The sequence below is a fragment of the Mesoplodon mirus genome (assembly GCF_964341445.2).
Source record: "Mesoplodon mirus genome assembly, chromosome: 14".
NCBI lineage: Eukaryota > Metazoa > Chordata > Mammalia > Artiodactyla > Ziphiidae > Mesoplodon > Mesoplodon mirus.
The window spans coordinates 43,963,914-43,987,074 of record NC_138990.1 but is presented as its reverse complement, the minus strand read 5'-3'; the positions used below and the strand labels follow the sequence as shown (position 1 = coordinate 43,987,074).

Genomic DNA, 23,161 nt, shown 5'->3' with positions numbered 1-23,161 from the left:
TAGAATTTAAGGTTTCTGGATTTTTACTTTCTGCCCTTTGAAGGTGTCTTTCTATTATCCTCGGGCTTCCAGCTGTAGGGCATAGTCTTGCTCCTTTTGTTATTTATTTTTTGAAGTATAGTTGCTGTATAATATTATGTAAGTTACAGATGTACAATATAGTGATTCACAATTTTTAAAGATTATACTCCATTTATAGTTATTATAAAATATTGGCTATATTCCCCGTGTTGTACAATAATACTGTTGCTCCTTTTAAACTAATGCATATTATTTTCCTCTGGTTGCTTTTACTGTTTTCTTTTTTTTGTCTTCGGTTTTAGTTTTGCCTAGGAGTTTTCTTTTGAAGTTACCCTGGTTTTTTTTTTTGTTGTTGTTGTTTTGCGGTACGCGGGCCTCTCACTGTTGTGGCCTCTCCCGTTGCGGAGCACAGGCTCCGGACGTGCAGGCTCAGCGGCCATGGCTCACGGGCCCAGCCGCTCCGCGGCATGTGGGATCTTCCCAGACCGGGGCACAAACTCGCGTCCCCTGCATCAGCAGGCAGACTCTCAACCACTGCGCCACCAGGGAAGCCCCTGAAGTTACCCTGTTTTGTTCTCAAAGAGCTTCTTGCATTGATGGCTTGATGAACATTTCTAGCCAGTATCTTTTTGTAGCTTCTCCGTCATTCTGTCCTTCCCTTCTATGACTCTAGATATATTTATTAGACATTTCTTCCATGTTCCATAAATGTCTGGATCTTCCTTTTTTCTTTCTGTGCTTCAGACTGAATATTTTTACTGACCTAACTTTCCGTTTACTAATCCTCTCTTCTGCTTTGTCAACTCAGTGGTTGAGCTCATCTCTTGAATCTTTCACTTCAGTATCGTACTTTTTTCAGTTCTGGAATTTCCATTTTATTTTATTTTATTTAAAAAAATTTTCCATTTGATTTTAAAAAATAGATTTGAGTTCTCTGGTTAAGTTCTCTGTTTTATCATCTATTTTTAGAACCATATTAAACATTTATTTTAAAGTCTTTGACAACCATGGTATTGGAATACTGATGGCTCTGCTTTTCTCTCTTGACCTCTGGTCCTGTCTTATGGCATCCTGGACTTTTAATTAACACTGGATATTGTGTATTGAAAATAATAGCAGCCCTGAATGATGTTGTGTCTCTCCAGACAGGATTACTTTTCTTGCAGCAGATGGTTATAGTAGGGTTAGCTCAGATTGATCTCATGTGGGGGTGAGAAGATTTAAAGCTGGGTTCAGTGAGCTGGTCTGTTTCTGTTCTGTGCCTACTCTTAGGAAATATCCCTTCAGGGGTTTTGATTGAAAGGGTGTCCTCCTCTTGAGGGACCCTGAATTCCTCAGCATCAAGAGACTGCCAAAACTATCCTTTGATTTTTAGCCTCCTTTCTGTCACTTTCTGCTTGGATTTTCGGTCTCTTGCCCCATACAGCTTAGGGATTGGCAAATGCCTCAAGGGGAGTAGTTGTAGAGAAAGTCAGGCTTACTTTTCTATGGTTCTCTTCTGTCCAGGGTCTCACACCTCTACTCTGCGTTGGCATCCTTGTCCACCAGTTATTGTTTCTCCAGCCCCTCGGAAGCTCTAGCCATTGCCCTCTGTTCAGACTCTCAACCCTGGTCTCAAGGGAGAAAGTGGCAGAGTGTGTTGGGCTCACTTAAATGTGTCTCTCTTCCCTCAGAGAGCTTGTGCCCTGAAGTCCTAGCTGTCTTGGTGGTTTCCTATTGCCTTCAGATAGCTGTTCTTTTGTGTTTTATCCGGCTTTTATAGTTGTTCTTGGCTAAAGGGTTGGTCTGATATAAACTCCTCTATAAGAAGCAAGAGTTGGACATTACTTAAAATATTTTAAAGTTTATTTCGGAGTAGCTAAAAGTGTACGTATTATAAAATTACAAAGGTATGAAAAAAATTGTACCATGGAAAGTAAGTTTCCCTCTGTATATCATCCACTTTCCCATCCCTCAGACAACCACTGTCATCTCTGTTGTGTATCCTTTCAGAGCTATTCTATTTCCAAGTCGTTGTATATAGGCACACCTTGCTTTATTGCACTTCACTTTATTGATTGTGCTGTGCAGATATTGAATTTTTTTTTTTTAACAAACTGAAAGTTTGTGACGGCAATTCCCTGGCAGTCCAGTGGTTAGGACTCTGTGCTTTCACTGCCGAGGTCCCGGGTTCAATCGCTGGTTCGGGAACTAAGATCCCACAAGCCATGGCGCGGCCAAAAAAGAAAAAAGAAAAGGAAAAGAAAGTTTGTGGCAACCCTGAATCAAGCAAGTCTATCAGCACCATTTTTTCCAACAGCATTTGCTCATTTCATGTGTCTGGGTCACATTTTGGTAATTCTCACAATATTTCAAACTTTTTCATTATTATTATATTTGTTGTGGTGACCTGTGATCAGTGATCTTTGATATTACAATTGTAATTGTTTTGGGGGACCACGAACTGCGCCCATATGATACGGCAAACTTAATAAATATGTGTGTTCTGACTGCTCCACTGACTGGCCATTCCCCCATCTGTCTCCCTCTCCTCGGGAGCCCTATTTTCTGAGATACAACAATATTGAAATCAGGCCAATTAATAACCCTACAATGACCTCTAAGTGTTCAAGTGAAAAGAAGAGTCACATATTTCTCACTTTAAATCAAAAGCTGGAAATGATTAGCTTTAGTGAGGAAGGCATGTCAAAAGCCAAGATAGGCCAGAAGCTAGGCCTCTTGCACCAGTTAGCCAAATTGTAAACGCAAAGGAAAAGTTCTTGAAGGAAATTAAAAGTGCTACTTCAGTAAACACAAGAATGATGAGAAAGCAAAAGAGTCTTATTGCTGATATGGAGAAAGTTTTAGTGGTCTGGATAGACGAACAAACCAGCCACAACATTCCCTTAAGCCAAAGCCTAATCCAGAGCAAGGCCCTAACTCTCTTCAGTTCTGTGAAGGCTGAGAGAGGTGAGGAAGCTTCAGAAGAAAAGACTGAAGCCAGCAGAGGTTGGTTTCTGAGGTCTAAGTTCTAAGCAAGAAGCCATCTCCATAACATGAAAATGCAAGATGAAGCAGCAAGGGCTTCCCTGGTGGCGCAGTGGTTGAGAGTCCGCCTGCCGATGCAGGGGACACGGGTTCGTGCCCCGATCCCGGAAGGTCCCACATGCCGCGGAGCGGCTGGGCCCGCGAGCCATGGCCGCGGAGCCTGTGTGTCCGGAGCCTGTGCTCCGCAACGGGAGAGGCCACAGCAGTGAGAGGCCCGCGTACAGCAAAAAAAAAAAAAAAAAAAAAAAAAAAAAAAAAAAAAAAAAAGATGAAGCAGCAAGTGCTGATGTAGAAGCTATAGCAAGTTATGTAGAAGATGTAGCTAAGATCATTAATGAAGGTAGCTACACTAAACAGTGGGTTTTCAATGTAGATGAAACAGCCTTCTATTAGAAGAAGATGTCATCTAGGACTTTCATAGCTAGAGAGGAAGTCAATGCCTGGCTCCAAAGCTTCAAAGAAAGAGCTGACTTTCTTATTGGGGGCTACTGCAGCTTGTGACTTGAAATCGAAACCAATACTTATTTACCATTCTGAAAATCCTAGGGCCCTTAAGAATTATGCTAAGACCTGTTGAGACCTAATGCTCAGAAAAAAAGATTCCTTCAAGATATTACTGCTCAGTGACAATGCACCTGGTCACCCAAGAACTCTGATGGAGATGGACAAGGAGATTACTGTTGTTTTCATGCCTGCCAACATAACATCCATTCTGCAGCCCATGGATCAAGGAGTAATTTCAACTTGGAGGTCTCATTATTTAAGAAATACATTTTGTAAGGCTATAGCTGCCATAGAGAGTGATTCCTCTGATAGATCTGGGCAAAGTAAATTGCGAACCTTCCGGAAAGAATTCTTTATTCTAGATGCCATTAAGAACATTCGTGATTCATGTGAAGAGGTCAAACTATCAACATTAACGGGAGATTGGAAGAAGCTGATTCTAACCTTTGTGAATGACTGAGGGGTTCAGGACTTCAGTGGAGGAAGTAACTGCAGACGTGGTGGAAATAGCAAGAGAACTAGATTTAGTCGTGGAGGCTGGGACGTCCCTGGTGGTGCAGTGGTTAAGAATCCACCTGCCAATGCAGGGGACACAGGTTCGAGCCCTGGTCTGGGAAAATCCCACATGCCGCGGAGCAACTAAGCCCCTGCACCACAACTACTGAGCCTGTGCTCTGGAGCCCGCGAGCCACAACTACTGAGCCCGTGTGCCACAACTACTGCAGCCCACGCGCCTAGAGCCCATGCTCCGCAACAAAAGAAGCCACCGCATTGAGAAGACCACACACCGCAACAAAGAGCAGCCCCCGCTCGCTGCTCTAGAGAAAGCCCGTGCGCAGCAACGAAGACCCAGTGCAGCCAAAAATAAATAAATAAAATAAATCAATTTATTTAAAAAAAAGTGAAGGCTGAAGATGTGACTGAATTGCGGATGAAACTAATGGATGAAGTGTTGCTTCTTATGAATGAGCAAAGAGGATGGTTTCTTGAGGCAGATTCTGCTCCTGGTAAAGATGCTGTAAAGATTGTTGAAATGACATCAAACAATTTAGAATATTACCTAAATTTAGTGATAAAACAGCAGCAGGGTTTGAGAGAGAGGATTGACTCCAGTTCTGAAAGAAGTTTTACTGTTGGTAAAATGTCATCAAACAGCATTACATGCTACAGAGAAACCATTCGTGAAAGGAAGTGTCCGTTGACGCTGCAGACTTCATTGCCGTCTAATTCTAAGACATTGCCACAGCTACCGCCACCTTCAGCAGCTACCACTGATCAGCCAGCAGCATCAACATCAAGGCAAGACCCTCTGCCAGCAAAAAGATCACAGCTCGCTGAAGGATTAGGTGATAGTTAACGATTTTTAGCAATGAAGTCTTTTTAAAAATTAAGATACATACATTGTTTTTTGTTTGTTTGTTTTTTTTTTCGGTACGCAGGCCTCTCACTGTCGTGGCCTCTCCCGTTGCGGAGCACAGGCTCCAGACGCTCAGGCTCAGCGGCCATGGCTCACGGGCCCAGCCGCTCCGCGGCATGTGGGATCTTCCTGGACTGGGGCATGAACCCGCGTCCCCTGCATCGGCAGGTGGACTCTCAACCACTGCACCACCAGGGAAGCCCTGTTTTTTTTTTTTTGATATGCTATTGCACACTTAATAGACTACAGTATAGTGCGAACATAACTTTTATATGCACTGGGAAACCAAAACAATTCACGTATTCACTTTATTGCAGTATTCGCTTGATCTTGATGTTAGGTTTATTGCAGTGTTCTGGAACTGAACCTGCAGTATCTCTGAGGTGTGCCTGTACAGACTTTTCACACACGAATGGTAGTATGTTCACTCTTGTGCACTCCATCTATTCACCTCATCCCTTAGAGAGGGTTCTAAGTCCATATTGCAGTTGCCTCATGCCTTTTGTGACGGTGCCGTATTCCATTGTATAGAGGTAACATCGTTTATTTAAAAGGGCTCCTGTAGATAGACATTTAGGTTATTTCCAATTGTTTGCTACTGCAAACATTGCTGTAATAGACATCTTTACAGGGACACCATATTATACGTGTACAAATATATCTGAAAACTCAAAACCGAGAAGTGGAATTGCTGGATCAAAGGGCATGTGCATTTTAAAAATTATATATATATATATATGTGTATGTGTCTATATGTGTGTGTATGTGTATACGTATATGTGTGTATATACATACATATATGCATATTTACTGTGGTAAAATATACAGAAGATAAAATTTACCATTTTAACCATTTTGAAGTGTATGAGTTCAGTGACATGAAGTATATTCACAACATTGTGCCGCCATCACCACTGTTCGTTTTCAGAGCCTTTTCATCATCCCAAACAGAAATTCTATACCCAGTAAATATTAACTCCTCATCCTCCTCTCCCCCAGCCCCTGACAACCACTATTCTACTTTGTCTTTATGAATTTGACTGTCCTAGGTACCTCATACAAGTAGAATCCTGCACTGTTTGTCCTTTTGTGACTGGTTTATTTCACCTAGAATAATGTCTTCAGGGTTCATCCATGTTGTAGTATGTATCAGAATTTCATTCCTTTTTAAGGTTGGATAACATGCCGCTGTATGTATGTAGCGTGTTTTGTTTATCCGTTCATTTGTTGCTGGGCTCCACCTGTCAGCTCTTGTGAAGGATGCGGCCATGAACTATTGGGTGTACAAGTATCTGTTTGAGTCCCACCTTTCCAGGTCTTTGGGGTATAAACCCAAGTGGAATTGCTGGGTCATATGGTGGTTCTGTATGTAACTTCTTGAGGAACCAGGCACGTGCATTTTTAATGCTGATAAGTATTACCAAATTGTCTCTTAGAGGTTCAAACAATTTACAGTCTTCCCAGGAATGAATGAGAGTGGACTTAGGCACTTAAGTTTTCCTTGTTTATCTAGAAAAGACTTCTTTGCTTTTGGAACCCTGCAGCTCCCCCCAGGGATGCCTATTTGAAAACCCCAGCTGCAGGGAAGGGAACAGGCCCCAAGGCAGTGGTAACATCCTGTGAGCTGTTGCCTGCTGTTTCCTTATTTGGCTCAAGCCACAGCCAGGTAAACACATGTTTGGAGGAGTTTCTTTTCTTTTTCAGTATTCGTTGTATGATATTTGATCAAAATAGACAAGTATAAAGAAAAAATACTGATAGAGGCATATTCCTTCAAGTCTTTTTTCCTTCTTCTATGTTTGAAAGAGTGTTAACCCTGATGATAAAAGTAACATCTTATTCTCAGATGTAGCAGTTCAGAACCAGATATTCAAGTCTTATGCCCGTCTCGTATGGTTATTATGGAAGCTCAGTGTAAAGGGTTTTTTAGCACAGTGCTAAAGTGTAGGCAGTGAACTGTCTGCCATCATATTATTGTTGTTGGATACATTTTGAAGATACAGAGAAGTAGAATAAAACCTCCCATAATCCAGGGGTTACATTTAAAAATAATTTTTAAAAAATAGTGTTTTAAATTGGGTTCTCGGTGAGAAAAGGCTTTCAGTTTTACTGGATGTTTTTTTCCTTTTTGTTGAGGTGAACAACGTATAACATAAAATTAACCATATTGTACAATTTAGTACATGGCAACGGCCCCAGCCCAGGGGACGCTGGCCAAGGAGGAGCCACGAGGCAGGATGGGAGCCGGCTGGGGCCGGCGCACCCTTGTCCATGGTTCCAGTCGGGACAGAGCTTGCTCCCTCCCCAGGCGTCGGGGCTGACATGGCGAGTGGTGTGGGCTCTGGGCTGATTTTACATCCCAGGAATGTCAGCTGATGTGTCTCTGGAGCTGAGTGCAGGCCACTGGAGAGGTTGCACACTCCCATTTCCCTTTCCTCCTGCGAAAGCCCCTCGTGAGAATAAAAATGAGATAATAGACGTGAACACGCTTTGGAAAGGGCTGCAGAAAGTCCTAGTAGGAGAGGAAACAGAAGCTGGTTTGGCCACCTATGTACTCACATTTGTTTAAATGCCTTTTTTAAAAGTTCCCAATTTGCGGGGGAGACCTCCTTTCAGAATTTAGTTCTCAGGGTCCGTGTCTCACTTTTTCTTTTGCCCGTGAGTGTTTATCTTGTCTTCTAAACTGCTTTGGCAGGAGGCGCGGTGTGTGGCCTCCAGCCATCACTCTCCTCTCCGGCGTCAGGAGCCCACCCCGAGCCTCTGGTTCTGTCCTCTTGGCTGCTGTCACCTGGGAGGCTGGGCTGTCCTTTGCTAAGGTGAGCAGCCTCCTGCTGACGGCAGGTGACGCCCGGTGGGTGGGCCGCCGGCCTCGTCCCTGGCAGGTGCTCAGCTTGTCTCCTCTGCGGAGAGGGATGGGACCTCGTGGAGTTGAGGCTCTGTGAGTGTGGCCCTGGCAGGCGAGGGCTCCCCTTGCATTGCCGAGCGCGTACCTGGCACTTTAGGCCATCCAGTGGCATTGACCACAGGGTGGTCCGGGTGGACTTCAGGCCTGTCTCCAGCTTCTCCTCAGCTCCACGGGCCTGTTAGGGTTGAGCAGGAGGCCCAGAGGAGGGAGGTGGAGTTGTTTTTCTTTATTCCCATGTGACCATAACTCAAGGGTTTAGTTGGGGACCTTGGGGGTTGCTAAGCGGCCCGACTGCCATCTGACAACTGCAGGCACCCAGGAAATCCACCCAGTACACGCCCATCGCCAGGTACAAACTCTAGACTTCTGAGCCTTTCTGCAGCACATACTCGGAATTACTTCCTAGGGAGTGGGAGGTGGGTGGAGGAGGACGTGGGGGAGGATGTGGGGGAGGATGTGGGGGATGACGGGGACACGCAGGCTTGCACTTCCTTCGGATCATGTTCAGTTAGGAAACCAACCTGGTCCTCACCTGGGGAGGAGAGCTGCCCTTGGTCCCCACCCTCCTGGGGGAGGAAGCTGCGGCCGGGCGTCTGGGGGAGAGCCCGAGGCTGCCTGTGCGGGGTTCTAGGCCAGAAAACCATCCACCGCCACCCGTACCCACCTAGGGCCAGGGGTCAGATCACCTTCTTCCATGGTGCCCTGGGGAACTCGGTGTGGGTGAGTGCTGGGGGCCCTCACCTCTGGGGGGACGCGGACAGGGCAGTCGCTGCTGCCTCTCCTGCTACCCCAGCCCAAAGCCCGGAGCACCTTTGACTAGGGGTGGTGTTTCTTCTTTGTGCAGGAGTGTTTCCCTGGGTGGGTGACCTTCTGCCCTTGAGCAGGTCACCCCGTTATCGCGAGACTCAGACTTCTCCAGTAAGAGAAGCTTGGGACTGGGACTGCTGCCATTTGAAAAGCTCAGTTTCTGGTCTTTCTGAAGGTCTGTGACCTCTGGCCAAGCCTGCCTCACTGTTCCCTTCAAGACCTTTAGCTGTGAGGATAAGGTGTAGAGTGACCTCAGCCTCAGCTGGTGGGGAGAGGGGAGTCAGAGTGACAGAGAGAGACAGAGAGCTGAGGGGGAGTGACTGCCTCCTAGCCTGGGGGTGGGTTTCTAGTGTCAGCCCTCAAAGCGCCAGCTGTTGTCCTGTCAACAGTGGGGCTGGGGACCTGCCTCCTGTGTCACGGCACGCCGTCGCAGCTGATGGAGGCAGGACAAGCCCATTGTTTACTTGACGGGAACCATGGAGAAAACCCCCTGACAGCAGCCTCCAAAATGCTTGCTGTCTTAACTGCTTCACAGAACCACTCACGAGTATTTTTTAGTTTTTAGTTTAGCCTTGAAGGCCTCTTGGTTTGAGAAAAGCCAGAAGGTGAGTTTCCCATGGTATGAAGCAGGCATTAGTGCTTACGTGGGTTCCAGCTCTCACCTCTTGGATTTCACAGAATGTTCTTCATTCTGACATTCCAGGATTTAGCACAACAAGCCCATGTTAGGTGGTGCACGTGATGAGCGCACAGAGGACAAGCTGTTCTCAGGCCGTGGAGGCCCCCGCCGGTGGGGGAACATCTGCTGGGTCAGGGGGACTGGGCGCTGGTGGGCTGCTAATGCATGGCCCCGTGTCTGGGCTGTGGCCTCCGCGCTGGCTCCCTGCCGGGCTCTGGAGGGTCCTGGGCCCAGAGCCGTCCTCCAGCAGTGTTCTTCTCTCCACACAGTTGTAGAGTCTACGGTCGGGGTCCAGTCTGGTCCGGGTTGTGGTGCGTCCCCACCTTTATCTGGCTGTAAAGATGAAGTTTTGTTTAGTAATAGGAGTCGGGTTTTTTGTTTTGTTTTTTTTAACAATTACTTCTGCCCAGTCTTGAGCTGAGTTTTTACTGAATTATCTCATTTAACCATCACAACAAAACCCAGAAGGGGAGTTGGCCCTCCCTCCCAGTGAGGGCCTCTATTTGGCAGATCTACTGTTGAGGAGAATTAGGTGAGTAGTCCCCAGACTACATGTGGCCTGTCAGTTTCTGTTTTGTTTGACCTGCCCAGAGCTTCAAAAATTTCTAATACTTAAAAATTTGGACACTATATAAAAACTTGTATCTCTGACTGCCTTGAGACATGGAAATGTCTGACAACACAGGGTGCAGAGTGAAGCTTGCATTCACATCCGAGCCAGGCCCTTACTTGCCCTTGAGCCAATTACTTATGCGCTTTGAGCCCCCATTTCTTTGTGAAATGGGAACAGAATAGGATTGTCAGACTGTCTAAAAGAGAGGATTCATCCCACAAATACTTGAGGCACGCTTCTAGACACTGGGGATACAGTTGTGAACAGAACAGATTATAGTGGGGGAGACAGTCATTAAACAAATGCTATGTTAGGAAGTAGGACAGGCAGTGGAGAAAAACAAAGCAGGGGAAGGAGCATAGAGCCTGCCAGAAGTGAAGGGAGGTTGCTGTTAAATATCGTGTGGCCAGAGAAGGCTTTCCGATAAGATGAGATTGGAGCAGAGACCTGAAGGCAGTGAGGGTGTGAGCCATGCAGTGATCAGAGAAATGAGCAGTAAGTGCAAAGGCCCTGTGGTATGTTCATAGGATGTCAAGGTGGTCAGTGCAGATGGAGCAGAAGTGAGGGGATGAGAGGTAGGAGATGAGGCAGAGAGGTGATGGGGGCCAGATTCTATAGGGCCTCGTTAGGACCTTGGCTTTTCCCTTGAGGGAAATGGGAGACATTGGAGGGTTGTAGGTTTTAAATGGATCAGTCTGGCTTATGGTGGAGAAGAGATAGCAGTGGAAGCAGGGAGACCAGTTCGAAGCATTGCAGTAATTTTGGTGAGAGAGGATAATGGCCCAGACCAGGATGGAGGTGATGAGGAGGACAGAGGGTTCTGGGTATGTTTTGAAGGCAGAGCCACAGGACTTACTGCTGGGTAGACGGGAGACGAGAGAGTGGGAAGTCCATGATGGCTCTAAGGATTTTAGCTTGCAGGTGAGCTGCTGCTTCGGGTCCAGGACGGAAGCGGGTGATGTGTGCTTCCATGGCAGACATAGTAGCAGTCTTTTCCACTGATCACAGACGTGACCTCGGCATCCTTCTCAACACAGTGCTCCAGGCAGCTGCTCTCTGTCCCTCCGAGTTGGACTTAATTGCTGCGGTAGTGTTCTAGAGCTGCATAGCCATTTGTGGCTATTTAAATTAAAATTAGTTAAATTTTTTAAATTAAAAGTCAGTTCCTCAGGACTTCCCTGGTGGTCCAGTGGTTAAGACTCTACGCTCCCAATATAGGGATCCCTGGTTTGATCCCTTGACAGGGAACTAGATCCTGCGTGCCGCAACTAAAGATCCTGCGTGCCGCAACTAAAGATCCTGCACGCCGCAGCTAAAGATCCTACGTGCCGCAACAAAGACCTGGTGCAGCTAAGTAAATAAATAAATAAATACTAAAAAAAAAAACCCCAAAAAGTCAGTTCCTCCATTGCACTGGCCACGTTTCATGTGCTCAGTAGCTGCATGTGGCTGGTTTGTGGCTGCCGTATTGGAGAGCACAGATTACAGGCATTTCCATGACTGCAGAAAGTGCTGTTCTAGAGGGTGTTGGCTTGCCTCTTGGGCCACGTCTCCTAGTTGACAAGCTCATTAACTCATCACACCTCTAAGGAGCACCCTCTTTGTGCCAGGCTCTCTTGGTGAGGGCTCCAGATGCCACACGTGTGGGCTGTCTTTGGGCCCAAAGGGCAGTCTCCTGAGATAGTGGACACATTGGCCCACAGTGGCCCATCTCTGGGGACTGCGCAGGAGCCAGGCAGATGACCAGCAGCTGCACTTGCTCAACATCCCCTCTCCCACTCTAGCAGGGTAAGGGTTCTGGGCTGACCCTGGGTCTGTGTGGTTTCTGGGCTGTTCTCCCAACACTGAGATTGAATGTGGTCCTGCTTCCATCTTGGAGCCCGTCTACCTGGGAGACTCTGGGCTGCTGGCGTGGAGCCTGTTTTGCAGTGGAAGGTCTTGTTTAAAGATATGCGGGTCTTTGAGTTACACAGCCTCTCCCTCCTCTGAACTCTCATGGCCTTTGCCTGAAGACATCAAAGCACTCCTGTCCTGTGAGGCCAACCAGTCGGCGAGTGACTTGACTGCTCTGCTCATCCAAGCTCTTGGGAGTACTGTTTACCTTTGACCTTCACAGCATGTAGCTTGCGGACTTGCCTAGATGACCAGTGATTGTTCTTTGATGACGTTGAGTGACCGAGGTCATGACCATGTCTTTTAGATGGGGCAGCACGTGTGGGCCCCTACCCTACAGGGCGGCTGTCTGCTCACATAGAAGCGGCAGCACCGGGGCGTCCAGATGTCACGTGATGCAGTCCTGTGTCCTCTCATCAGGGAGAGAGGAGCTGTTTGGGCCCTGACCTCCCTGGGCTAAAGACCAGGTCCTGCCCTGCAATTCCTTCCTCCTGCTGCCTCCTCTGCTCAGGTGCTCAGCAGGATGGGCACCTGGGGGGGTCCAGTGACCTTTTGGCTTCTAAGTGGCCTGGAAACTCCAAGAACGTGGGCAGATCAGGACCAGAACAGACACGTTTGCAGACAGCTGTGGGTCTGCTCACAGCCTGTTGTAGTGACATGTATTTGTGTGTGTGTGCGTGCGTGTGTGTACCCAGCAGGACACACACATTCTTTAAATAGACAAGCAGACTTAGCCGGCTTACTTTGTACAGACACTGGACACACACACTCACAGGCGCACAGGCACAGTACCGGCCACCTGGGCGCTGTAGGTCTCTCCACTTAAATCTGTCTTCCTCCCTCTGGCCCTTTCACCAGGATGTTGTAGAAACTTAGCTTCTCATCAGCCAAGCTCGTTGATCCACATCCCTGGCGGCCACCCTGCTGTAATTAACTCCTGAATATGCCTCATCAGAGTATCAGCTGTGACAACTCAGGGCCCCTGGGAGAGGTGCTGACCTCCTCCTCTGTCTCAGTCCTGGGGTAGCAGGAAGGCGAGGCCTGGCGTGCTTGATCCGTCCCTTCCCAGAGCCTGGCCGAGACCACGCTGACAGTGCCCTGGCCGGGCTCACGGCTCACCTGAGCAGCTCGGCATGTAACCGTTTACAGATGAGGAGACCCCAGCCCAGGAGGCCGTACATCCTGCCCTGGGGCACTGTGGTCTCTTCTCCCCGGGACCAGGACCCCTTGCCCCACCCGGTCTGCTCACCTGCCTGGGGCGGGCCTGGGTCCTTCTCCCCCAGGATCTGGGCAGTTTTCTGCTCTACCCATGAAGCCTACTAGAAACTTCCTGTCTCTTTCTGGACCGTGTCTGATTCTTTTCCCAGAGGGCCAGGGCCTTGCCTTCCATTGCCGTGTGTTTTTAGGATGAGCCTTGAGGGCTGGGGAGAGGCTGCGTGAGGCCCTTCCCCCTCCTTCTTTCTTAATGTGGAGTCGTGTCTCAGCCCCCGAGCCCCTGAGTCCCTGTCCTCTGCTGGTGGTTCCATCCGCGGTTGCCCCCTCCTGCTGCCTTCTCACGCGGTATCTGGGGACGGGAGGTCGCCACCTCTGGGGCAGCACATTCTTTGTTTGCACTGTTTTGACTTTGAGAGAATTCTCCCTCCGCGGGAAGCAGCAGTCTGTTCCCCGCAGTCTTCCCTCCTGGGGCCTTCAGAGCAAGCTCATCCCTTTTCCGCACAACAGCATTTCTCAGACTTTAATTCTCCATGGGGGCACAGATCGCCCTCTTCTCTGGGCTGATTCCCACCCACCCTCCAGTGACCAGACTCCGGCTCCCTCACCACAGGGTCACTCGCTGACCAAGGCCCAGGAGATCTGTTTCTTTGTCGGGGGGAGGACCCAGAAGCTCCACCACCTCCTCTTTTGGGACCTTAACTTCTATAAAGGGCCAAGGGGTTGTGTAGGCATCATTTTATGCTGTGAATTCATTTAAAATCTAATAGCATCTCAAATGGCCAGACTCTTCCCCCAGGGTTGATACACTGTGTCCCGCCCCCATTCTGTTCTCTGGCAGTTGGTTTTGGGGACTCAAGTAGAGGTTATTACATTTACCCCTTTTGAAGTTGATCCTCTGCGTTTTATCAGATTGCTCTGGAGTAAAGTCCATATTAACCAGTTGTCCTCGTGACATGCCATCCACCCATTTTATAGATACATGGTCTGTACCTTCTCAGGTGTTCCTTCTGGAAAAATTTCCACTTTGAACAAAGAAAGAGATACTTAAGAGAGAACCCATTTTACACATGAGCAACCAAGGCCAAAGGGGCAAAGTGTATGCCCCAGGTCGCAGGGGCCTTAGCGGCCTGACCCCAGCTCAGTGATTTTTTGCTTTACCCCCCAAAGCTACTCCTCTTCCTTCTGACAAGATTTTTAAATCTTTAAAATGCTTTGTCTCTTCAGCAAAGTCATTTGGAGTTAGTCATTATCGCCACGTCTGTCTCTTCAGCCTTCAACTTCCATTCCTTCTTTCGGTCCAGACCATCAGATTTTAAAAGTAGCTTCAAGGTAAGGAAATGTCATTTTCCCACAGTCTAGTTTTCTGGCCAACTTCCACTATGTCACTTAAAGTCATGGTTCAAGAGTGAAGCAAGCACATGCCAGAACTTCAGGGCACCACAAGCCTGAAAAGGCACAGTCCTGAAAAAAGTGCCCTCTGTGCTCATGTCATTTTTATAAAGGAGAGATGATAGGAAGGGGCCTGGAGTTGATCACAAGAATTCACGTGATAATGAATGCTGAGCGTTAGAATTCAAAATACCAGGAGTTTTAAAGAGGTGGAGGGGGGTGACAGTTTCAATTCAGTTTTGAAAATACTACAAAACAACTAATTTAAAAAATAAAAAAGGGTTAAGGGAGAAGAAGAACTAAATGAAAAGATTATCCAAATTATCGAGCATCCTCCCCTTGCCCACTGTATTAGCTTCTGATAAACTTTGATCACAGCTTCCTCTTTACTCCCAGTTCTTTGGGACTGTGGTCATCAGTGGTTTTTGGCTTTCCTGGAGGAGCCTGGGTGAGTGTTGGACCCCTGCATCTTTGACCGTATGAGTCCAAGTTTCTGGAGGTGTGTTGCCATTTCCACCTTGATGTGACTCACACTGCTCTCCTATCCTCTGGGTTTCAAGGGTTCTGCTTCTTTCTTTCCTTTTTTTTTTTTTTTTTTTTTAGTATCTTCCTTCTTTTTAATATTTATTTTCTTTTTCTTTTTTTTTTGGCTGTGTCAGGTCTTAGTTGAGGCATGCAGGGTCTTCACTGAGGCATGTGGGATCTTTTGTGGTACACAGGCTTCTCTCGAGTTGTGGCATGTGGGTTTTCTCTCTCTAGTTGTGGTGCATGGGGTCCAGAGCGCGTGGGCTCTGTAGTTTGTGGCATGCAGGCTCTCTCATTGAGGTACGTGAGCTCAGTAGTTGTGGCACGTGGGCTTAGTCCCCCCGTAGCATGTGGGATCTTAGTTCCCTGACCAGGGATCGAACCCGCATCCCCTGCATTGGAAGGAGGATTCTTTACCACTGGACCAGCAGGGAAGTCCCCATTCTGCTTCTTTCTAATCCACAAGTCCCGGTTGAGGTTTTTGCCTGCTGCTTGGACATGGCCTTGGAGGCGGGGGTCTCCAGCAGTGACCTCGGCAGCAGGATCTCTCTCTGGGTGTACCGATCAGCTCCTCTCCACTACAGGACTGTGACTGTGCCTTTCCCCTTGGTTTCCTTTCCTTCAAATCCTTCTCAAATGCTCATAAAGTGGTGCTTCCAAACTTCAGTGTGCTCACCAGTCACCTGAGGATCTTTGGGCCTTGCTGGGTGAGCCCCAGGTGATGCTGAGGCTTCCCCTCTGCAGGCCAGACTTGGGGTCATGAGGCCGTGGTCCCGTGGGATGGGCTCAGCTGTACCAGGGGACCTCCCAGCGCCTAGATGTCCAGGGACTCATCAGAAGTTTCTGCTCCTCCAGTAGCAGCGTCAAGTGATGCCGAGCTTCGCACAGGAACCACGCACCTCTGGGCCCTTTGCGGTCAGTCCAGTGGCAGCTCACTGGACCACAGGGGAGACCTGGTGGCACCCCCGTCTAGGTGAGCCCCTCTGGAGCTGCTGCACTTGGCTTCTCTTGCAGCTTTGGGGTGACCCGGCATCTCAGGGCCCTCACCGCTGGTCACATCCAGAGCCAACTGTCAGTCACTGAGGCACAGCTCTCAGCATCGGCCCCCTTCTCCTCCTCCCCTCGGCCCATGGGGAAAGGGGGCGGGGGGCTCAGGGCAGTCTCCCGGCCTGCCCAGCACCGAGCCCAGGCCTCCCCTGTGTCCGCCCCAGCAGCACTCTCCCCCTCCTTCTCTGCTGACTGTCAGGAAGAGTCCCAGCAGCTGCCCTGGCCCGGCCCGCTCTCCCCGGTGCCCCGATGTGGTCTGGTGAGCCTGGGCCAGAATGCTGAGGCACCCACGGAGGACCCACCCTCCCACACAACAGCACAGGGACCGGGGCCCACAGGATGTTCTGGTGGGCTCATCCCCAGGGGAGCCGTGTTGTCACCTCCTTACTAGATAAGATGTGGGCACTTCTTTTTCTTCACATTCATAGCAGAACAACGTCCGGTGCAGGTGAGAGAGTTAGAGTGTGAAAAGTACATCTTTTGGTGGAGAAAAACCACCAGTTCCATCGGTCAAGGAGCCCTGGGTCCACGTTCCGGGTCTACCACTATGGCTGAGGAACCGGGACAATCCACCTAACCACTCCACACCTCGATTTGGGCACCTGCAAGATGGAGGCAATATGACGTGTTTGTGAAAATATCGGGTAGGTGAGAAAGTTTTAGGGAAGAAGAGGGACGATCTTGATACTGGTCGTTAGTGTCCACTTGCCTGGCGACTTGCTGTGCTTCTGAGAACTGCAGGAAGAAGCCAGCCCAGGGCGCCGGTTCTATCGCGTGGCTCCCTAAGAGAGGGCCACTGCCTCCTTCCCGTTTCACTGGGGGGCTGTGGTCTCCTGCTTGCTTCGCACCTGGCTGTCAGTCTCCTTTCTCAGGTTATAGCCAAGCAGATGTGGGAGTCTGGAGGCAGCTCAGTGGCCTTGCAGGGATGGTCCATTTCTAAGAAAACTGGTAGTTACAGACAAGCTGGGGTCAGGGTCACAGCTGGAGGCAACAGGAAGTTTTGTGTTTATTTCCAGTTTAAAACATACTTAAAGAAGCAGCAGCAGTATAACAACCATATAGCAATTTTGAAAAGCATGTGAAGTTTTCTCTTAATTCCATCTCTCACATTGTTACCCTTTTCTCTCTTGGATATATCCTTCTGCCATTATTTCGATGCATGTGCATCCAGCGTCACCTTCACAGAATACAATTTCATGTCTTGCTTTTCTCTCTCATCATTTTCTTGTAACAGTTTTCACCAATATCATTTTTAAGGTTGCATAATCTTCCATCCAGAGGATGTGTCACAATCTAATTAGCCATTTTCTGGGCATTTGGGCTGCTTATAGTTTTTTCTACAAGCGTAAGTGATGCTGCATTCAAGTTCTTACACATAGATCTTCTTACTTCTTTTGGATTATTTCTGTTGGATAAATTCCCAGAAGAGTCATTAATGGGTCAGAGGCTTAGAACATTTTTACGACTCCCAAAACATATAGCAACTGCTATTTTAGGGAGAGCAGGCTCTCCCTGTCTGCTGGGGAGACCAAGACACATCCCCCAGCTCTGGGCCCCGAGGATGCCCTGGGTGGCTCCTGTCCTGTCCACCCCTGTGCCCTCTGTGGGACCCACCAGGCAAGTGCACTTGGATCCCAGCCTCCTTCCTTCTCCAAGGACATAGATGAGGGAGGTGTTGGGGTCTTCAGCCTGGACTCTGAGAATGGATGTCAAGGATCCTCTGTGTGTGTGTGAGGATTTTTCTAGAAGATCCATCATTAGCATCATACACCCTTAAAAGAGGCCAGGATCCAGGAATGGGTTGAGAATCTCTGAAATGTAAGGGCAGACAAGGTCAGCATCAGTAGAGACACTGGTATGAAGTGGGTGTAGGTAAGGAAGGGGATGAGCACACCTGGGCGGGGGCCGGGGTCTCTGGAGAGGTGGCAGGTAGGTGAGGAGGGGGCGTTCCAGAGAGAGTGACACCAGAGCAGAGAAAAGCAAATAGTCCAGCTTGTCTACCCAGGAGGGGCCACCGAGGAGATCAGGGGGAGCTGGGGCCAGGAAGGCAGCTGGGTGTCACGGGGAGGAGGCCTCGGTGCCGCGGAGAAGCACGCGGGTGGGGAGCCATCCACGGTGTGAAGTTAAGACGTGGAAGGTGGCGGGGGGGGGAGCAGAGCCTGGCTGTCACAAAGGTCCTGGGGTTGCGGCGTGGGCCCGGCCCCTCCTTCGCTGCCCACTCGGCCACTTTCTTGCCCCTGCCCTCCACCTACTAGAAGGTTCTTTCCTGTCCAGTCCCCTGACAGCTGCCTGTTGCATTTTTTCTCATCTGACAAATTTTTCTTTTTTCTGTGTACACCTACTTCTTATTTAAGACTCGTCTTATCAGAGTGACTTAAGGTGGACTCTGCCTGCTAACCTTTTGAGGTTGACCATAGGGTTGCCGTATACCACGTGGGTCAATTGGTAGCCTTCATTTACAACCACAGCTGCTTTCTTGTTATTTGAAAATTTGACACTTAAGGGTTATCTGCTTTCAGAACTCGTCTATTCTCTCTTTTTTTAAAAAAGGCATTTCTTTATTTATTTGGCTGCACCAGGTCTTAGTTGCGGCACGCAGGCTTTTTAGTTGCGACTCGCCAGCTCCTTAGTTGCGGCACCCGGGCTCCTTAGTTGTGGCATGCATGCGGGATCTAGTTCCCTGACCAGGGATCAGTCGGGCCCCCTGCATTGGGAGTGCAGAGTCTTAACCACTGGACTACCAGGGAAGTCCCAGAACTCATCTCTTCTCTTGCAAAAAGTTACAGAATCATGTGATGCAAAAAGTGAAAATTCTCCACGTGGCATCCCTAGAGATAAGCTCATGGCCTCCTCACTCTGTGGACCTCCAAGACACCTGGGTTCTGGGTGTCAGGGCTGCCCTGCTTTGTGCTTCCGCTGCTGCCTTTATCCTGCCCTGATTGACAGTACTGGAGTCCAGGCTGTGCTCGGATAGGGCAGTGCAGGTCACCTCCGGGGAGGCCCAGCTTGTTTCCAGGGAAATTGGGCCACGGGCACCTCACAGGGTCGGATTGCATTCTGATGTCCCCAAGGTTCCCAGGGAGCCGAGTGGCTTTTCTGGGAGGACAGAGTTCTGTGGAAGAGCCTGAGGCAGGCGTGGGAAAGGCCTGCTTGTGCCGGGGGTGGCTGCTGAGGCAGGCGGCGCCGCGCTGTGGCTTTCCTGATCCTCGGCGTCCTGTGGCCCCCCTCTGCTCTGCCCAGCCCGGCAGGCCCTGCCCACGCCCCTCACATGCCTGCCTCTCCCCTGCGTTGGCATGTATCCCGCACGCACGTTGAGGGGAGAAAGGCTGAGATGCGCGTGGAAGGCAGGATCCTTCTTGGTGTCCCCTTATCATCCTGTCTGGACCAGACAGAGCTCACAGGGTCTGGCCGAGGGACCAAAAGGTTTCCTGCTGACCCTGACATCCCGCTGGAGCTCTTCATCGATAAATCTATGGCCAGCTTGGAAGACCCAGGGGAAGTTTAGACCTTGTCTTTCTGAGACACCTTCTGTCTCAGTGCCTCAGTGACACTTCACATCAAGTGACACAAGAACAGCTAAAGTATATGGAGCACTTGCCATGTGCGGACACCGTTTTAAGTGCTTTACGGTAACGAGTCGCTCAGCCCTCCTGTTTTACAGGCGAGGACACCAGGGCACGGGGAAGTTTAATGATGGCCTGGCATCGCGCGGCGAGTGGCAGGGCTCGGGTCTGAGCCAGGCGGTTGGACCCTGTCCCTGCCAGCCTGGCACGGGCAGGGCCACACGTGGGGCAGGCTGGGACCCCTGGGATTCCTGCCCCAGCCCTCACTGCCGCCCCCCAGCCCCGGCTCCTTTTCCCGCTCAGGACCCCAGCAGCTCTCGCCACAGGCCACCCTCGAGAGCAGGCAGGGCCTCGCGTCTCTGGCTTTTCTTGAAAATCCTCCCGGAGGCTCATCTTCTTCCCAAGCTGAGAGCTTTGCCACGGCAGCAGCTTTGCCACCTGCTCTGCTTGGGCTGCAGGGCCCCGGGAGGCTCGGTTGCTGCTTCCTGGGCTCAGGTGGAGCCAGGCAGGGTGCACTGGGGTTATTTTGGCTTCTCATTCCTGAACTGTAATGGTGCCATTCGCGAGGTTCTTAACAGTGGAAGAGACATTGCTGTGGAAATGGCAGGGTAATAGGAATAACCACTGTCCGTGCTTCAGGCTGGAGCCAGTGCCAGGCATGCTGAGCGCAGGGGGCTCACCTTGTTAGGGTGGTATTCACCGCAAGAGAGAGGATTGATTTTCCCTGTGGGAACAGATAGGGCACAGGGACCCACCTCCCTCTGTGATGGCGAGCAGGTGGGGGGCTCCTGGCCTGCAGACCTTCCTAGGAGGAGGAGGGAGGGGCCGCCCCTACAGGGGAGCTGAGGCCCCAGCCCTCTGGCTCAGTGGGGACAGAGGCCCAGGTACGACACCAGACCCTTGGGGGCCTCTTGGCTGCGCCCACCAGAGGAGAGGAGTCGACCTCTACACCTCAGGCTCCTACCCCAGAGCAGGTGTGTCTGAAAGACAGGTAGAGCTGGGTTTTCTGGTCTCAGGGCCCACTGAACACAACAAAGGGCAGGAGCGGGCAGGGCGGTGGCGGAGGTGTGTCCCCGCTCCTGTACCGCTGGGCTGGCCTCACTGCCGAGGCCCGGGACCTGCAGCCTGAGTTTCACTGTGGCCCCTGACCCCTGCTCAGACCCCAGGTGCCGAGGACGCGGGTCTTGGTTTTCTGGCCACCCCTCCTGCCCCAGGTAGCTCCCGGCCCCAGGTAACTGGACATAGCACTCCCGGATCCGCACGCCCCGCCCGTCCCCTCCTCCCCTTTCAGCGGCTGACCCTGCAGCAGTGGCCTGGTCACCCAGAACTGCTCCATCCCGGGGTCAAAGGCTGCTCCCTCCAGCCACAGCTCGTTCCCCCAGCCCCCTCTGCCTCCTTCTGCACCCACCCTTCTCCCAGGCTGACCTCACTTCCCGCTGCCTCATCCCACGGCCTCGGTTTAGTCGCTTCCTCTCCATTAGCGCAGTTCTCTTGCTCCCTTACCGTTTCCATCCTGCAGACCTGCACCTGAGGTTCTCCCTCCAGCCTCTCCCACCGTCCTCCAGCGGGCACCACCGTCACCTCCCTCCCCTCCCGGGGGCACAGGGCGGTTCCTTCCCGACAAGTTGCCGCTGCCTGCGTTTCCCCCTCCTCTGACCCACCCTCCAGCACCCCCGCCATCACTTGTCTCCTCTCTCCTGTTCCTGCTGCTGGGTCTAACCCGTGGCTTCTGAGCTACAGGCTCAGCCCGCTAGCCACCAAGCATCTGCCTGCAGGGCGGCCCTGCACGGGGCCCTCCAAGGCACCTCCTGGACCAGACTCCCATCTTACCCCGCCACCTCTCCCTCCTACTTTTGCCCGTATTTCAGAGAGTGGACCTCCCAGCCGGACACCCAGGCCGTGGCCCATCACCCCAGGTGCAGGCGGCACCAAGTCGCGGATCCTGCCGGCCCGGGGTCTTAGGCCGCCCGTCCTGCCCAGCCGGCCGCCCTCATTCGGGCCTGGCTCTGCCTGGAGAACGGCGGGGGCTCCTAACTGGCCTCCCTGCTTCCGTCTCTGCCCCTACGCCCTCTGCCTGGGCCCGTCGCTTCCCCAGCCCTCGGGAAGGACTTCCGATGCCTGGCCCGGCTCGAGAGGCCCTTCGGCTTCCGAGCCAGGGGTCGGCAGGCGCTTTCTGAATAGGGCCAGGTAGTACGTTTTTCCGGCTTTGTGGGCCATACGGTCTCTGTCACAGCCACCCAACTCTGCTGTTCCACCAAGTAAACGGCTGCAGACAATGGGCGAACGGGGCCGGCACGACTTGATTTGTGAACCGGGCAGCAGCCGGGTGAGGCCCCAGGTGGCGGTCTGCTGGCTCTGACCCAGCTGCGCTCTCCCGCAGCGCTGTGCGCTGTTTCCGCCTCTGCCCACACCTGCCGGCCCAAGGCTGGTGCAGTGGTGCCCGCCGCTCCCTCGGACAGGACGTCCTCAGTCCTCAAGCCTCGCTCCTAGGCAGCCTCCTTTACGGCCCCCCACGTCCGTCCGTCCTTCTGTCTCAGTGCTCTGCCGTCCGTTGCTCGTCTTAGCGCGGATCTCACCGCCCTGTGATGGGTGCGTTAGCGTCTCCCCCACGAGACCTGCAGCCCTTGGAGGGAGGGACTCACTGGTCTTTGTAGCCTGGCACCTAGCGTGGTACCTGGCACGTCGTAGGTCTCCAGTCACATTGAATCTGGATTCTCGAGTGATGGCCCTGTGCACGGTGGGGTGGGTCACACAGAAGCGCTGTCCTCAAGGGCACATGTAGGCACTGTCACCCTTCCTGTGGTATTGGCGATGCCTTGGAGGCACAGAGCCACGCCTGGGGTGCTTCACGGGTTTCTGAGCTCTGTCCGTGCTCTGAAGGTGCTCAGGTCACGATGCTGAGCCTGCTCAGGGCAGAAACCGGCCTGTCCTGGGCCTCTGGCTGCTCCCCAGTGAGGGGCGTGCACTGCAAGGTCTCTGCAGAGGGTCACCTGGCTCCTGGCTGACGCCTGTCACCAGGATAAGGGCGTTTCTTCCCAGAGTGTCCGCGCCTGCCCCTGCCCACCCCACTCACTCTCTCCTCCCCCACAGGAGAACCTTATGCTTTCCATCCTGCCCAAGCACGTGGCAGACGAGATGCTGAAGGACATGAAGAAGGATGAGAGCCAGAAGGACCGGCAGCAGTTCAACACCATGTACATGTACCGCCACGAGAACGTCAGGTGCGCCGGCTGCAGGCCTGGGCTCTGAGCTCAGGACGGAGGCTTTGCGGGGGTCAGCGGAGCACTGCGGGGCTCGAGAGTCTTCCTGGGCACTGGAAACACGGCCACCCCACAGTGTGAGCCTCAGCCCCCGCGGGGGCCGCCTTGCTGCCAGATGTTGGGGCCTAGATGGGTCCCGTGGTCCAGGCCCGTCATTGTACAGACGCCACCTGCGAGATAAGCTAAACGCCGGAGCCCTGAGTGCGCCCGGCACGTGCCAGGGTCTCACCACTTCGGGGCTCGAGCAGGGACCTGGCTGCCTGAGGGCTGGAGCGGGAGCTGGCGGTGGGCAGCGT

The 23,161-nt window shown here is 51.4% G+C and overlaps 1 protein-coding gene across 3 annotated transcripts in view; it reads left to right on the top strand.

The window, feature by feature from the left end:
• Window positions 1-23,161, top strand: part of ADCY3 (adenylate cyclase 3) — an 88,528-nt gene that overhangs the window by 44,513 nt on the left and 20,854 nt on the right. For all 3 annotated transcript variants that reach the window (XM_082642303.1, XM_082642302.1, XM_082642301.1), the window contains exon 4: window positions 22,696-22,826. In XM_082642303.1, coding sequence (XP_082498429.1) covers window positions 22,696-22,826 — 131 coding nt within the window. The remainder of the gene's footprint in view (window positions 1-22,695; window positions 22,827-23,161) is intronic.